Raw genomic sequence first — 16,128 nt, 5'->3', positions numbered from 1 at the left:
CAGAAGACTACTGTTTGCAGTACTTCAGCATTTTTCCTTTAATTATCACATCTGAAACACTCAAAATACAGATGAAATGACAGCAGATTAAAAACAGTCTCTCCAATAAACTAGTTCCTGTCACACAAAAGAAGATAAAAACATAATACATTTTCAGCCTGTATACTATAGTACTCTACTACTGAACTGCTAATATTATTTTGTCAGTGCGTATTTTTTCAGCTACTTTACCTCTGTTTTCTTCTGACAAGATTTTCTAGACAGCTGTTTAAACTAAAGGAAAAGATAAATTAAAGACGTATAAATGATCAAAAAAATCTGTTGGTATAAGAGTTCAAAGAAAAACTTTAATGAACTGTAAATAACTAATTAAATTAATTCTTAAAGTTGTCATAGTGGATATTGATCTTGAGCAGTGGTGTACTGTACTATAAATCAGACTGTTAGCACTGGGTTACTGATTTTCCTTATAAAGCACCTAAGATGAGTGAAGATTAAGTTTCTTAATCATCAAACAAAAAAAATGCTGATATGTGAAGAAGAAATTTTAACAATAAAAGTGCTCTGACAAATTGAACATAATTCTAGAATTCTGTTTTAAAGACAAGAGACTTAAAAAAACCCCTATGAAATGGCTGCATGTTACTCCAAAAGTTTCCTTTTCACCAAAACTATTCTTCCACAGAAATAATACTTACTGGTTTGTAAACTTGTGTTTTGTCTTCAATCATAGACTGAGTACTATCGACCTTTATTATTTTTCTAAATTTCACTTTGTTTAGAAAGATAAACCAAAGTTACATGCTACCTCAAAAGTATTATGTTTTTCAGTGTCTTAATAAAGCTAGCTATTAATGTATCTCTTCAAAAATGAGTACAATGAAAAGGATGAGTGTATCAACCAACAAAGAAGAGCTAAAGTAGTTAAGAAAATACGATTTTTGGAATAGTCTAGAGGCTTCTCAGTAAAAAGTACTTTGCCAAAAATATTTTGAACCAATAGCACTTGGAGATATGAGTTCAACCAAAATTATAAATTGTATAATAAAGCTAAATACGTTTTTCTAAATTACTGCTAAAGGGGGATATTTTAAAGATACTTGTAGCAACAGACTGACCTGTTGAGCCTGACAGTGCTGTGCATATGGCGCTTGTAATGATGTTCTCCGATCTGAAGATAAATCTAGAGGGCATGTATGAGCATAACTTCCACTGCATGGTATGTAAGAGTCCCCATCCTAAAATTTACAGAAAAAAAAACCAAAGGAGAAGCAATTGCAATTGTTTTACATTGAGTGATGTTTATATAAACTCCTGAAACACATGAATTCTAAAAATTATTCAAGACAGAATTAACTTATAATTACCTCTTCATCGGAATCTCTCAGCCTCCCTAGATCTAGGCACGGCACCCTGCAGGAAGTTAAAATTATTTCAATAGCAATATGCTCTCTTATTTTTCAGTTACAACAAAAGCAAACTGCCTATTAGTTATTATTATTATTAGTGCCTTCACAAAAATTTCCCTGCTATGAACAGTTTCACTACAGCTGGAGATGGCCTATTGGCAAATCGCTATTAGCCCTTCTTTCCCCAGCTCAGGAACGGGGCACTGAGCTTCTTCCTCTTTCCTAGCTGCAGAGTACCCTAGAAGCCATCAGTGGCTACCACAAGGCCCTTTTCAGTCTCAGCAAGCCCATCCTGGCTTCTCTTCACTCCCCAACAAGAGCTGCTGCAACAAGATCATAAATCTGGGTTTCCTTATTCCTGTCTACAGCAGGTCTGTGTGAACATCCCTCTCTAATCAGTCACTAGAGAGGCAACAGGGAAGCAATAGCTCCTTGGAATGTAAACCTTCCAAACCTTTTGGAGGAGATTAGCACAGTCAAAGCCAACTATACTTCAGTATTTTATTCTGCATAAAGCAATGAAAACATCTCCAATTCATGAAAGAATCTCTGTGCCTTCTGTCTTTACTCCAGGTATACTCCAGAGCACCATGAATACATATTTTTTTATATTTTACCACCAATATTTCCAAACAACCCTATTATAACAAGATTACTTCTTGGAATAAATTCTCTTTGATTTCCAGTCTTTTTTTTTCATTAGAGAATGACTAACAGTACACAGAAATCAAAGTTCTTTGACTTCAATATGAACAATCCAAGGTCATGGTCACACATACTTCTAAAATAATGTAGAAAGATACATTGGCTGTAAGGTATTTCAGTAAACAAAAAACCCTAAACTATCAAACACCGTTCTTGGAATAGCAGATGTTGCTTATCTACCAAAGTCACCGTAAGGTTTTAAATTTTATATGCACTGTACAAAATTTCCCACTGTTTGTAAAAACCCTTCACAACAGCTTCTCCGTAATTTTTACGCTAATACCTGCAAAGATGGCCAATATTTTTTTAAAAAATGGTTTTATGTTTTTGCAGACTATTATATTAAAAGCATTCAAGAAAGACTAGGTATAAATATGAAATCTCTGAGTACAACTCTACTGTTAAGCTCAACCAAATGTAAATCAACTTAATTCCAATGGAAATAATGCATCAAATATTCTACTCTAAGTAGCAATCATAGAAAACAAACCTATGATGATACATTTCATGGAACACTGAGTTATATATCTATTCAAATGCAAATGCATTGTGTTAATAATGCACAATTAAAAAACCTGATCAGAAATAGAAGCAGACTTACTCTGGCGGGCGAGGACCGTGAGTAGCCTGTCTGTCTGGTCTCCAGCCCTAAAAGAATGACACATTATATAATTACACGGGTTAGGATTAAAATACATAGTTCTCTCTTTCAATTTCCCCTGGACCTAGCTCAGACCCCAAAGAAGCCCTGATATCTGTGTAACTATCATCTCAGCTTTAGTATAGCAGCACATGATGTTAGCTAGGCACTTGTGTAATCACATCGTTTATTTTGCATGGCTGTGTACCACACAGATCTCCACACTGAACTGAGCAAGAGCATGACAAGAAGAAAAAAGTAGAACCAAAGCTCCATCCACTCCACTATGGTGACTTCCTGAGAACAGCCAACAGTAAATCCCTAGGGAAGGCTATTTGACTGGGTCAAGCACCCAGTAACAATTCCCCTAACTAGCCTTCCAATCTGAAAAAAAAATGTGGTTCAGGGATGTTCTCAAACAGGGCCAGCATCTTTGTTTTCACACTCTTCAGCTCTCAGCATCACAGTCTGAACTGAGCAGACATCCTATTTCCAGCGGTGGCCTAACACCTTTCACGATCTGAGAGCACTCACAAAACTGGACCTCCTTTCTTGCCACACACCCTTGTAGCCGCTCCTGGAAAAGTTGTTCACGGTTTAGCAACACTGTCCTCTAGTGTCTTCAAAAAAGGGTTTTCAGGTTTAAAAAACTGAAAGTTTCTCTCCCGTAAAGTCGTACATAACAAACACCACCACCTTGTGGTCAAGTGTGTAAAAAACCGTTAAGAGATCCAACACAATTTAGTCCTATTCTTGAAACTATATGCAACGCATTAAATCTCAAAACATACAGTTTTTCTGTACCATTTCAACTGTGATAAGATAAAGAACATACCACATTCTAGATGTTAAAGTCTTAATGTAATTCCTTTTCCAGAAGTCATCAAATCAGGAAGAAAGCAAACAAAAATCATCCTGAAGACTGTCCACTTTTACAGGGTAAAGCATGTAGTTTCAACCTAATTTTAATCTGTGATTTAGTTTTGCAAGCCACCTAGAATTACATGTACTAGAGAGTCTAAATTTGGAAACAGAGAGACACGAGAAAAAAAAAAAAAAAAAAAGGATGAGAGATCAGAGAAAAATAGACATTTATTTTCTTGTACAACCTACACTAAATGCCCCAAGTGTTCTTGTTGTGCACAGGTATTACATTCTCAAAAGACTGGTTAAAAGGTAACATTATAACACTGACGTGATATCATTTATAAAAGGTCCTTTTTCTTTCCAAATCAAACAAAACCAAAAACTTGGAGGTCAAACTCCCAAGAACTCCTGATGGGATCATCCAACAAATGAGGAAGTTAAATGGGTGCTTGGAGGCTGAGGGAAGATTATCAATTAACTTTACTTTATGGACATGTACATATCTGTGGAAAAAAATCAACCTTTAGTAACAGTATTAATATTTACCTTAACTGTAACATAAAACAGTGGCCCTCTGAATCCAAGATAGTATTTTGTACTGTGATCAGGCTTTCAAAAGTTAGCCTGACAGTTCCTGCTAGTGATCTTTTGAGGGTCACACAACTACCTTATCTCAAAACACAGACTACTAGGAATACCTGGAAAACAAAATTCCCCTTCATACTAAATGCAGAGCACTGAGATTCATTTTACACATCAGTCTGAAATCATGCCTTTTGAAATTATGTTTTGGGGGCTACTTTATTTGCAAAACAAAACCAGCTGTTTCACCAACAGCCTGAGACAGTACAGGTTCAAGCCTCTGTTGCTCTTCATTGAAAGCAGGAGTTCATTCCTGACTTCTCCACATCCCAGTTAAGTACCCGGAATATCAGCTGGTTTAGAACAGCTGTTTTTATTGGAAATTCGCACCTTCATTTGAGAAGCTGTCATACTAAACTATCACTTTCTGACAAAATTTCTTTAGAAGTTTCCTTCTCTACAGAATGTATTATAATATCAAACGAAGAACCTTCTGAAGTATGATTAAAATATTTGTTAAAATGACAAAGGAAGGAAAACAACCATAAGCCTTCCATTAACATACCTGATGTTTCTTCCCCCTCGATGACAGCTGAGCCTGCCTTTGAGGGGATGCAGCAACTCCTTTAACTTCCAAATCCATGCAAATTTAATGACAGCTTTCAGAATAAACTGAAAAACAGAAAAGGCTATTAAGAAAATCATGTACTTTTTATGTAAGTACTTCTGCAAAAAAACCCATTATCGCATTAGAAAGAATGTGTCTGTCACCCGTGATCTTGGGTATTGTCTTCAGCAACCTACGAAATGTTACTGGCTTCCCTTTTTCACCACCTCTTAAATTCCAGTCTTTCCTCACTAATGCTTAACCAGTTTCCCGTTCAAATTTCCGTCTTTGCCTCAAGTTTAACTCCCTCTTTCCCTTATGCTTCTTGATACCTTCTCATACCAGTATTACTGATTTGCTACCCCTTGACAACATCAAACCTTTTTTACTCTTCGCTTACTGCTACTGCGTGGCTCTCAACTGCACCGTGCCCTGGGACCACGTATTTTCAGGAGACGTAAGGGCCCTCCAGGCGCACAGCCGGCCTCCCAGAGCCCCAGAACGACATTTTATCAGTACGCTACCTTCTGCTCTGCCAGTTTCTCCTTGCACCCAGACAGTTTTGAACCAAGGGCCTATCATTTATTTCCCTGAAATTGGACGCTCCATTTTCAACTCACCCTCCACAAAAGCTGACCCTCTTTCTACCTACGGAGCAGGTTTTAACTCCTAAGTGCCCTTGCCTTCACCACACAGGGCAGCTGCTGGGCCTGCTCCGAGGCCGGCCAGCCGAACCCCTTTCTGCGGGCACTGAAGACAAAGAACCGCTGTCTTCACACGACCTCAAGCCTCTCACCGACATGTAGTATCCTCCAGTTGAAGGGACAAGGGGAAGAGGAGCGTTGTTGCACTTAACACGCCGAAATAACTTTATCAAAACAACAACGCTATAGCGTATAGGGGAGAAATAAATATAATGTTTATTCTCAGACAGCTCCACGGAAACCATGTCTTCTCCCGGGAGCGCACTGGAGCAGGGCCCAGGAGAGGCCCGGGGCGCCGGCCGGGTCCCGGAGGGGTCTCCCCGGGGCGGTCGCACCGACTGCTGAGGGAAAGGGCCCGCCCCCGTGGGCCTCCACGGCAACCGCTCCCGCCGCCGCCCGCGCTGGCCCGGCCGCCACCCGAGGCGCAGGAGCGCCCGCCCGCGCCCTACCTGCCCGCCGCCGCACCGGCGCTGCCGCCGCCCGCCCGGGGGCCGTGCCGGGGACAGCAGCGCGGCGGGGAGGGGCGGGCCGGGCCAGGCTTCGCGCGGAATTTTCGTAAGCTACCACCTCAGCCGAGCGGGGAAGGCGAATTCCCTGCTCCTCCCGAGGCAATGCCCTGCTCGCCGCACGGCTGCGCGCCCGAACCTCCCCCCGGCGCTGACTGCGAATCTGCCAGCCCTGCCCCGGCGGCCGCCCGCCAGGAGCGCTGGGCGCTTGCGCTGCGCAGGGCCGCGCCCTCCACAAACCCCGGCAGCTGGAAGCGGAGACTTCACAAGAGCGGCGAAATGCCTCACGGTGAACGTTTGTAGCCCCGGGTCAGGAGCACAGCGACTACCCCAAGGCAGCTCAATGCCTCACGGACAAAGGCTTCAAGCGGCAGCAGCATCCTGGCCCGTGTGTGCCGAGAGGTGGAAGGCGCGGCGCTGGTGATTCAAACACCGCCCAAGGCAGCGAAGTCCTGCGGGTAGGAAGGTGCCCAGCGGCGGTGGCAGCGCCCGGAGGGCAGCAGCACTGACCTGCAGCCACAGCGGCTCTCGCAGCAGAGCCAGCCACGGAGCCCTGAGCAGCAAACGCCGTGGCAGTGCCGCCGGTCCCCACTCCTTCACTTCCTCTGATCAAAGGCTTTGAAATTATTTTCAGTTCAATTTAATTAGCCTTATTAGTCATCTCAGAGGATAGCCTCTGGGCAGTAACATTTTTTTTTAAAAACAGTTATTTATTGTCTTGAATGACCAGACCTACACATGTTATTTTTTAAAAATCAAATTGTGCCCCAAGTACCAGTTCCAATTCATCTATACTGTCTTGGAGGAAAAACCTGTCACCTCTTGAGAAACCCTGGCTTTTAGGTCAATCAGTTTTCCAAAGATAGGTATTATAACTGGCCTACTTAAAAGCTATGCAGTCATAAACCAGAAAAATTGAACAGCATTGTGCTGCCAGACCTACCTATAATGTAATTCCTGTCATTAAAGGGTGGCAGTTCCATAGACATGTGTGTTAAGTGAACAAAAAATGAGTAGAAAATAAAGGTATGGACAAAAATTATTCTGGCAAAGGATAAAAATGCTTCTAACACTGACCTAAAAAAGCCACTAGCAAGTTAGCATAATGTCTTGAAAAAAGAACCCCGTCCAAGCCCCACAGTTCTTGAATGATACATAGCAATACCGATACAACAAGAAGTGTATTACAATGAATCATTTATTGTGTTAAAATAAATATGAAACAGGGATATAGTACTCATAGGTATTAATCATTAGGGAGCTCTTCAGTTCAACCAGTGACAGGTGGGAAAGAAAAGTGATCCAGTGTAATGCATTAGGGTTTAAATTGACATACAAAGCTATACATCATTCTTGAGTAGACAGCAAACTCAAAGATAATTATTTTTAAATAGTGTCTGTAGCTCAATTTCTCTCTCCAAATAAAAAAACTTGACTATGAATGCATCTCTAAGACTTAACCCATACTGCTTTTCATTCACTCCCTAAAGAAAAGCTTTCCACGAAGAACAAAATTCATCAGTGTGGCTCTTTAATGAAAAGTCACAGTTCAAGTGGAACCATGCTTACTAGTTACATTTATGAAACATCTATTCTTTATAATCTTAATTACAAGATACTCTAATATTTTAGTGAAGCATCAGATATAATTACAGTGCATTGTATACAGAGTACAGAAATATTTGTATAGGAAAAAAATAAATAGAAAAAATATGTAAACATCCTGAGTGAAATTCTGCTGCCACTGAAGTCACAGAACCATCACAGATAGGAGCACAGCCAGTATTTCACCCCTCTTTTTAAAGCATATAGTAGTGCACATAACTTCATTCAGAACAGTTTAAAGTGCATACAACATTATAAAAAAAAATAATAAGCATTCAGAAGTTTTACATATGCAGATTTCATTCATATCTATTACGTCTCCTCAATCCTATCTCTTCCGATTCAATGGCAACTTTGTTTATCATTTCTTGGTCTTCTACCACATCTGGCTCAAACTGATGTACTTCACATTCATCATATAATTCATGCTCTTCTATTTTGTAATCATTATCAACATCCTCAAGCAAATCTTCATTACTGTCATCTTCTCCATCATCCATTTCTTTCTCTTGAGAATGTTCAGCAAATGACTGAATGAGATCTTCAAGTTTCTCATTACAAATGTGGCCGACATCTTATAATCCACACACACCCCCCCAAAAAAAAAAAAAAAAATCTTAAATTACTACAACTACTCCTAATTTCAGGATCAGTTTAGAAGTGGAATTTTTTTTTTTTTTTTTTTTAATTAAGACAACTAATGCAAAAACACCTCAAATTTCTAGTGAACCATTCTTAACATTTAGTATTTCTCTTAGACTATTATGCATTTCTTGGAAGTCTCCAGTTGAAACTAATATACAATTTGCTGTTTAGTATATTATGCGTTACCCACAGCCACAGAGGTCCCTATCTGGGAATCCTTAGACTAAAGTTAGTCCAGTACTAACAGACTGCTTAGAAACTCAAGAAGCCTGTTTTAACAAAGCAGAACATGACTGTGTGATCTTAGCTCAATGTCTTTTAGCACCTATTCTCAAAAAAAATCACGATGTATCAAAAATTTGAAATCAGATACACCTCAAACAGGAAGAATGGTACTCCTCCAGAATAAAATTAATTCCACACACATTCCCTAAGATGCAAGAGCTGAACGTTAATAGTAAAATCTGTTTATCCTTTTAAAATATAAACTACTTAGTTATCTATCCTGCTAGAAATTAAAGTACCTTGCATCTTGTTTTCTGATTTATCCAATCCACTTTCTTTCATCAGTCGTCTAATTGATTGGAGTTGTGTCATTATCTCATCTTTCTGCTCACAAGCTAAAGCATTAACACTAGAAAAAAAGACATACATCAACAGTTGAAAGATTACCTTGGAAGTGAGTGCTTGATAATAATGCACAAGACTGAAGTATCCCCTTCCATGGATAAATACCACAGTTAAAGTTAGCAACATGTTTAGGTCAGGCTTTTCTTTGAGAACTGTCTCTTGAGAATTGGGGAGCCACAACATAGACCTACTGAATAATCTAGTCACTTGTGTTGGTTTAGGCCCTGTCGGGACCGGAGACCACGTTGCTGTTGCCCCTCCCTCACCCTCAGCCGGTCAGGCTGGAAGTGAGGCACAAACCTCGGGGTTGAAATAAAGAGATTTAATACAACAGTGTGATAAATGACAATCTGAACAACAACAGTAGCAATGATAACAACAATAAACAGTAGTAACAGTAAACAAAAGATACACAGAGAAATACCGCGGTGGACACAGCCAGCCCACCGCGCGTGCTTCCCGCGACCAAAGCCACAAAGGAAAAAGCTTCCCGCGCTGCCACACCGGACCTCACATCAGCATGGTATGAATAACCCGGCTGGAGATCCCTTCTCCCTGCTGGGGAAACTTAACCCTATCCTAGCTGAACCAGGACATCACTGAATTCTAACACTGGAGATCCAATGGCCGAGTAATGACTACTGAAAGAAACAATTACCCAAAGTAATTTTATTTTTAGTACAACAGTGCTTAATCCAGAACTTTACCGTTTAGAGGCTTTTCTTATTTCAGATTTTGTTTACTTTCTCTCCTCCCCAGCGCTACTAGAAATTTGTTAGGCAAGTGGGTCAGTGAATTTGCTGCTTAGTAGTTTCAGCATATATTAAGTTCAGAAGTACACTAAAGGAACAATCATTAAATTCTGCATGTTTAATACTAGGCTTCATAAAGGATGTCAGTCTACACAAAAAGGACCACATGGATATTTTTATTTCTAGTAGACAGGTAAGGCCCTAGCTTCTTAAGAAAAGAACATCTCTAAAACTACTTGTTACACTACAACAGAGAGGTTTTATTTCCCCAAAACACACATAGTCACTTAACAGGTTCACTTCAAAACACAAAAATAAGCAGCTATACCTTGATAACTAGTTTTGTCTTCTAATTATATATAAAGGAAGAAACTCTTTCTGCTACCAGAAATCTAATTCCCACATGGGCTTTCAAATGCCACTGAGCTCAAGTGGTTTTTTTCAGCATTAGTCTCCTCCGTCAATATTAAAGTTTAACTTGTTAAGCCACACTAACGTGATCGTTAAGTATGAGCTTTTGCATTTATGTTTGGTGACGAGAGACGGGAGGTATCTGTGGAAAAGATCACAAATTGCAGAAGAGGTATTACCCGCAAAGGCGGTAATTAAAGAAGGTTCCTAAACACTGTTCCTTACCTATATACCAGGAACATTTTAAGAACTCTGCTAACATTTTGGAGGATTTCAATTTACAGAAAACAATACTAACTGAGAAACACTCACCAGTTTGACAGTGGATCCAACTGAGTCAACAAAGAATTTAACATTTTCTCTGTCTGTGCTAGATGCTGCTCCAGTTCTAAAAGCTGATGCTCTAACAAAAAATGGAAAAAAAAAAAAAAAGAGGGGAGCAGGGTGGTGGGCAGGAGAAAAAGGACACTGTAAGAAATGTATTTACAATACCAAAAGGATACTGATTTATGGTTTTGGTTGGGCAGATTCAAAAATGAGAATTTTTTTTCTCTATAAAATTCTAGAATACAAAAAGGGAGCAGTGGGGCTGAGAACAAAAGCCTTACTATGTGTGACCAGAAGTCCTTCACATCCAATAACATGTCTCCAATAGCGCCCAAACAGAGGGCACCTTGGTAGAAATGGAGCAAGAATGTGGCTCTCACCTTCCCAGCCTCAAAAACTATGCAGTTCCAAGACTTCCTGACGTGTAAGTAGTGTATTTATACTTAATATGCTGTCATGAATTTGCCCGCTCACACCTGACAAATATATTCAACATTTAATGCACTACAGTTGTGAGGAGTAACTCCTCCTAAAGTACTACTGAACTTTGAAGAAAGAAGAATGCAACACAAAGGGATGGTGAGTAGGCAGTGTAGCAAATTGCTGCTGATCCTGGTTACAGATCTGGTGTACAGAGACACCAAAACAGGCTGCTAATTGTTTAATTAACTAAGAAATGTGTCTCTACAAAGGGCAAAAAAAGTATGAAAACAGCTCAACTTTGATGTACCATAACTTTTTCTTCAGAGGAAAGCCCACTTCTTGGCACGTGCAGAATAGACTGAATCAGACAGTCAAGAGTACTCTGTATCATGAAGAAAAAGATGGTATCATTTATTCTGTCTCTTCTATAAACTTCTAATGTTTTTGACAGGTCTTTAATTTGGCCTAAAAATTCAAGAGTCTCTATACTTGTTTATCCATACTGTTCAATTCTAAAGTAGATCATTATATCCTTTTTTAATACCCTATAAATCTACAGATTATTATATTCTATTTAAACATCCTATTCTACTGAAGAAAACTGAACATATCTTAGCTAAGAAAAACATCAGACATTAAAAGGCAGAGAATCATACTATATTACTATGGCTGTTTTAAAAAAACATTACCATCTGGAGTTTTCAAACAAACCTCTAACAAGTGTTTCAAATACACAGCGTAACAAAGTTTTGTAGGTTCCTAACTGCACTTAAGTGAAAGACTGTTCTTGTTTAGCTATACTGCATCAATGAAAATATGTAGCTTTGTTCCAGCAGGAAATATGCATTTTTGGTGAACACACTGTGAAATACACGTTATGAATAGGTATATTACCTGTTTCCTTTGCCTTGTCCTCTGTACTTTTTTCCTTTTTGGAAAGATTTTCTTCATGTGACTTCATCTTTAATAAATACAATCATGTTAAAAGACTTCATCACTATTTGTGTATTAAAAATAAAAATGCATTTAGAAATTTACTGAAAGTAAACAGCAACCACAAAAATGTGCTCCATCAATGAAACTTTTTTTCTGCCATGCCTTCTTCCTATCTTAAGCTAATGCTTCTGATTTTAAGCAATGACAGCATGACTGACAAAAGTTGTAAAAGCAAGCAGTTACTATTTCAACTCCAGTTTTCAAAAATGAACAGAAGGAACCTTTCCTTGAAGGCAAGCAGCACTGTTCCAGGTTTGCAGGTCTCAGCATTGCAAGTGTTGTAATATCTCTTATTACAAGTAATACATACCAAGACTGGTACTAAAAAAAACCCCAATTGATCATGTGTTCTCCATTCTTAATTTACTGATGGTAGAAAAGGTACCACATCTCATGAATAAAAGTCTATGTTGCAGCTGCATGACCAAATGAGAAGCCCAAATAAAAGGTCTAGACTATTTGCTATTCTATCTAATTGCTAATCTAAAACAATTAGTCTGCAGGAGTTGTCCATCTCCTTCCCATATTCAACGTCATTCTGAAGAATGAAAAGGAAGTGAAATACTGATGAGGGCTTAAATTACAGCCTCATGTAACAGCACTGTTTAGGTTCTCAGGTTCTTACTGGAGGCTGGGGGAAAGTCTAAGATTCTCACTACTTTAAGTGTCGGAAAAAAGCCAAGTCAGAAGCCTTCATAAGGAAGAATCAGATATCCTACAATTTTAACTGCAGAGCTCACATTCAAGCAAGAAATGGCTTTTGCACAACCATATACAAAGGCTCAGAATGGGGAAAAAACTCCAACAAAACAGTTACATTTCCTTCTAATTTCGATAATCTTATGGCTTTCTTATGGCTTACCTTAAGAAATTTGTATGCTGCAAACACTCCCACTCCAAGAGCATACAACGGCATGAGGGTGAATGCTAACTCTCTACCATTTCCTCTTGTTCTCTCACTCTTCATCTCTTTTTCCATTGCATTTCTCATCTGCTGAATACTCTGATAAGTATTGCTGTCAGACTTTCCTGGATTCAGGTGAACTTGATGAACTGTCTGAGGACTACCTTAAAAAATTAAATTGAGAGAAGGAAGACAAAGTTAGAAAGGAAACTATGTGTTCAATTAGTTTCACAACTGGAATTAAATTGTTTTCTTCTTGTGTGATCATCTTTGTTCATCACTCTCCTATGATGGTGTGGTCAGCACTGCATCCAAATAAAGGTACAAAAAATATTTTTTAATCAATTTTTCATTAATAGAATGCAAAGTTAAATCTATATCGCAAAGATTCTCAAACTAAATTTCTATGTTTCTTTAAAACACAAGTTCTAAGTTTCTTCCTTCACAGCAACACTGGCAAACCCACAGCAAACCACAGACAGGTATATCTATCAAGAAACACCTTAAATCTTGAAATTAAAGCATACTCAAACTATTGCTAATGCCAAGAACAAATTACTATTTTTCCTCTGTAACAAAGTGAACACTCTAGTCACAGAAAAAAAAGTTTTGTTGAAATATGCTGCTGTGTTGCTGCTTTCATTATTTTAACAGTAAATGCAGTATTATGTGAACATTCCCTCTGGTTTAGAAGTGCTGTACCTCTGCAGATCAAGTATTTAGCAGGAAAAGATTACACAATAGCAAGGAGATGCAGCCTTGGAAGACTGAAGTATTTTTGCATGTAATTTGCCTGCCAGAACAGGGAGCAGATGAAAGAACAGGCAGTTCTGTCATTGCTCATCTTAGGAATTAGGTTATTTGGTAGTTAAATCTAGAGTTCATGGGACATGCACATGAGAAACAGTGCTATCAGCCAAAGAATGCAGATGCTTGCAGAGACAGAAGGCAGGTGATGGGGGGAGCTTTTAGTTTAAACTGATGTCTCAACTGACTGCCTAGACTTATGCTTTCAAATCCCTCTCAATACTTAGTTCATTGTAATTTAATATATCAGAACTGAGTATGGGTGAAACAAGATTCGTATTCTATAAAAACTCCTAAACAAAAGACCATTATGCAAATCACTGTCAATTAATACTGAAACAGTGTCATTTCAAGAATATACAGTAACATAATTCGAGCGTGCAAGAGACAGCTGCCATCAGGAAGTGAAAAAAAATAAAAGAAGTTACAACTTCCAGTAAAACAACTGTTTGCTACAGCTTCTTCCAAATCCAAGAGAAAAAGGAATCTACTTCTGCTAACCTAAGCCGGTACTTTGTGATAAGAGACCTCAAACAGTGTTTTAGAATTGTCTAAAATGAGTTAGCCAGAAAAGTTTTTCAGAATTCCAGGAACGACCCTGACGGTAGCAACACTTACAATGAGCTCTGCAGTCAAGTCCTGTCAGGCATTACTGCAAGTTCTTCCACATGTAATTGATCAGTTTGAAACATGCACATTTGTAGCAGACCCATCTGTATGTTTGCTCATTGGAACTCAGAACTGGACAGTTACACAAAAAATTAAATGCCCTAGCTTATACAAGCAGAAGTCAAGATACCTTAATCATTTAATGCAAGTTCAGGCAGACATTCCATTTTCAACACAAGGATTTACTAACTCTGCACTAACTAATTGGGAAATCACGTTTTATCTTATGCATAGTCTTCCTCCCTTCAGAATGTTTCCCACTGATTACTAGTTTTAAATTTGCACTCACTCTTTTTTCCTTACTTTCAGTTCTACTTGTTTTTAATGTAAATGAGGAGATTTACTAAAATACCTAACCACAGATGAAAACATTTCCACAGGTCATACAAGTAAGAATGTGGTTGGTCAAGGGCCACAACACCTTCCTGGCACAGAGGAGGGATGCTGAATCCTAACAAAGTGCAGTGTCTTGTACCAAATTTATCCCACAGAAGAAACAGCAAAGCGAGTTACTGGGCAAACAGGAGGAAAGAAGAACCCTGACAGGTGAGAACAGCAGATCTGCCTGAAACTTATTAACATAGTGCTGGACCAATACATCAGTAGAATCAGAAGCGAGTGAAGTGCTGCTTTTTTTAAGGTTTGGTTTTAAAAGAATTTGATCTATATGAAATGACAGCTACCACATAAATTAAAAATAATCAAACAAAATATGCCAGGCTTATGAAGCACAGTAAATTCGATGTCAGCCAGGAAGAAGATGACAGCAACTCAAGCCTCACGTTTCTGCCTCCTGGGGAAAAGCACAGACCCATGATTTGGGGGATTAACAGCAACTTTCTGTCCTTTGGTTTACAATGCCTTGGAAGGGCATCATCGATGAATCAATCAACAGAGAAAGCCACCTCAAGAAAGCAGTTTTTTTGTTATTTTCCAAAACGAAAGTGGCCCTTTGGACCTTAAGCTAAACTCTCTGCTGATGTACTCTGACATAGCTTAACGTACATTTACACCACTCAAGCTTTAACAAGCAGTAAGGTCTCTAGCCCATTCAGTGACAACTTTTCTAAACAAGTACCTTGGACTCTTTCCAATACACTACCTGACAAATCTCATATGATTCTGTGCTAAAGTTTACTAACAGTAACACTTGGCTTCCTTATTGCACTTCTAACGTGCACAGTGAATTTCTTGCTCTGACACCTCACAGCTACTCATCTGTTAAGAGTAACTAACTGTGCCCCTGAAGGTATTATTCCTTAAACTGCCCCGATAAGACACGCTTCCAGTAACAGGATAATACCTACGTTTAAAAGTAATTTTCTTAAGACAATACGGGCAAAAATCAAAACAGTAATGAACCACAAGAGCAGATGATACAAGGAGGGGGTGGAAGGTTAAGGCGAGGAGGTGAAAACACACACGCCAGCCCGGGGCCGCTTGACAAGGCCTCCCCTTTCACAGGCCGTGTAAAACACCCGGCGCCTCCCGCCACACGAAGGCGAGCCGCGGCACGGCCCTCTCCGCTCCCGGGGGCTCCCCTCAAGCCCGCCCGAGAGAGGGGCCGGCTCCGAGCAGCTCCCGCACAGACCAGCCGCGGTGCGGACTCGGGCACCGCCACCGCTCCTACCTCCGCGGTGCTGACGGGGATCGTAATGGCCGGGGCCGGCCTTGCCGCCCCGTGGAAATCGGCCGGCCCGCCCGCCGCTGCCTGCTCCCCCGAACATCCTGGGCATGACGACGAAGACGCAGAGCACCAGCACCACCGAGACCACCACCTGCTGCAGCACCGACAGCACCATGGCGGCCACTGCCTGCCTGCCAACGAGCCGCCGCCCAGCGCGAACGAGAGGCGCCCGCCCGGCTGCCGCTCCCCTCCCGGCGGCACAGCGCCCCCCGGCGGGCTCCTGGCGCCGCTCCAGGGCTCTGCGGGCCGTTC

General features: G+C 40.1%; 2 protein-coding genes across 8 annotated transcripts in view; both read right to left on the bottom strand.

Moving 5' to 3' along the window:
* Positions 1-6,335, bottom strand: part of CAPS2 (calcyphosine 2) — a 29,526-nt gene extending 23,191 nt beyond the window's left edge. For 3 of the 7 annotated variants that reach the window (XM_074901501.1, XM_074901505.1, XM_074901506.1), the window contains exons 1-6: positions 5,964-6,128; positions 4,769-4,875; positions 2,716-2,762; positions 1,368-1,413; positions 1,119-1,238; positions 232-273 (exon numbers count right to left, since the gene is read on the bottom strand). In XM_074901501.1, coding sequence (XP_074757602.1) covers positions 232-273; positions 1,119-1,238; positions 1,368-1,413; positions 2,716-2,762; positions 4,769-4,846 — 333 coding nt within the window. In that variant the 5' untranslated portion in view covers positions 4,847-4,875; positions 5,964-6,128. Of the gene's footprint in view, positions 1-231; positions 274-1,118; positions 1,239-1,367; positions 1,414-2,715; positions 2,763-4,768; positions 4,876-5,963; positions 6,157-6,260 lie in introns of those variants that run through there. The other 4 variants (XM_074901503.1, XM_074901502.1, XM_074901504.1 and 1 more) reach the window with 4 other exon arrangements.
* An 871-nt stretch (positions 6,336-7,206) lies between these two features.
* On the bottom strand, positions 7,207-16,052 carry CCDC107 (coiled-coil domain containing 107). The gene is made up of 6 exons (XM_074901500.1): positions 15,820-16,052; positions 12,672-12,877; positions 11,708-11,774; positions 10,376-10,466; positions 8,795-8,904; positions 7,207-8,199 (listed from the first exon to the last, which is right to left on the bottom strand). Exons 1-6 carry the CDS (start codon positions 15,989-15,991, stop codon positions 7,925-7,927), a joined length of 921 nt encoding a protein of 306 aa, XP_074757601.1. The 5' UTR covers positions 15,992-16,052; the 3' UTR covers positions 7,207-7,924.
* Between the last annotated feature and the right edge of the window lie 76 nt (positions 16,053-16,128).

Source organism: Athene noctua, chromosome 3 (genome assembly GCF_965140245.1).
Source record: "Athene noctua chromosome 3, bAthNoc1.hap1.1, whole genome shotgun sequence".
In the NCBI taxonomy this organism is placed as follows: domain Eukaryota; kingdom Metazoa; phylum Chordata; class Aves; order Strigiformes; family Strigidae; genus Athene; species Athene noctua.
Note: the sequence above shows the minus strand (reverse complement) of the source record. Positions and strands in the feature narration are given on the sequence as shown.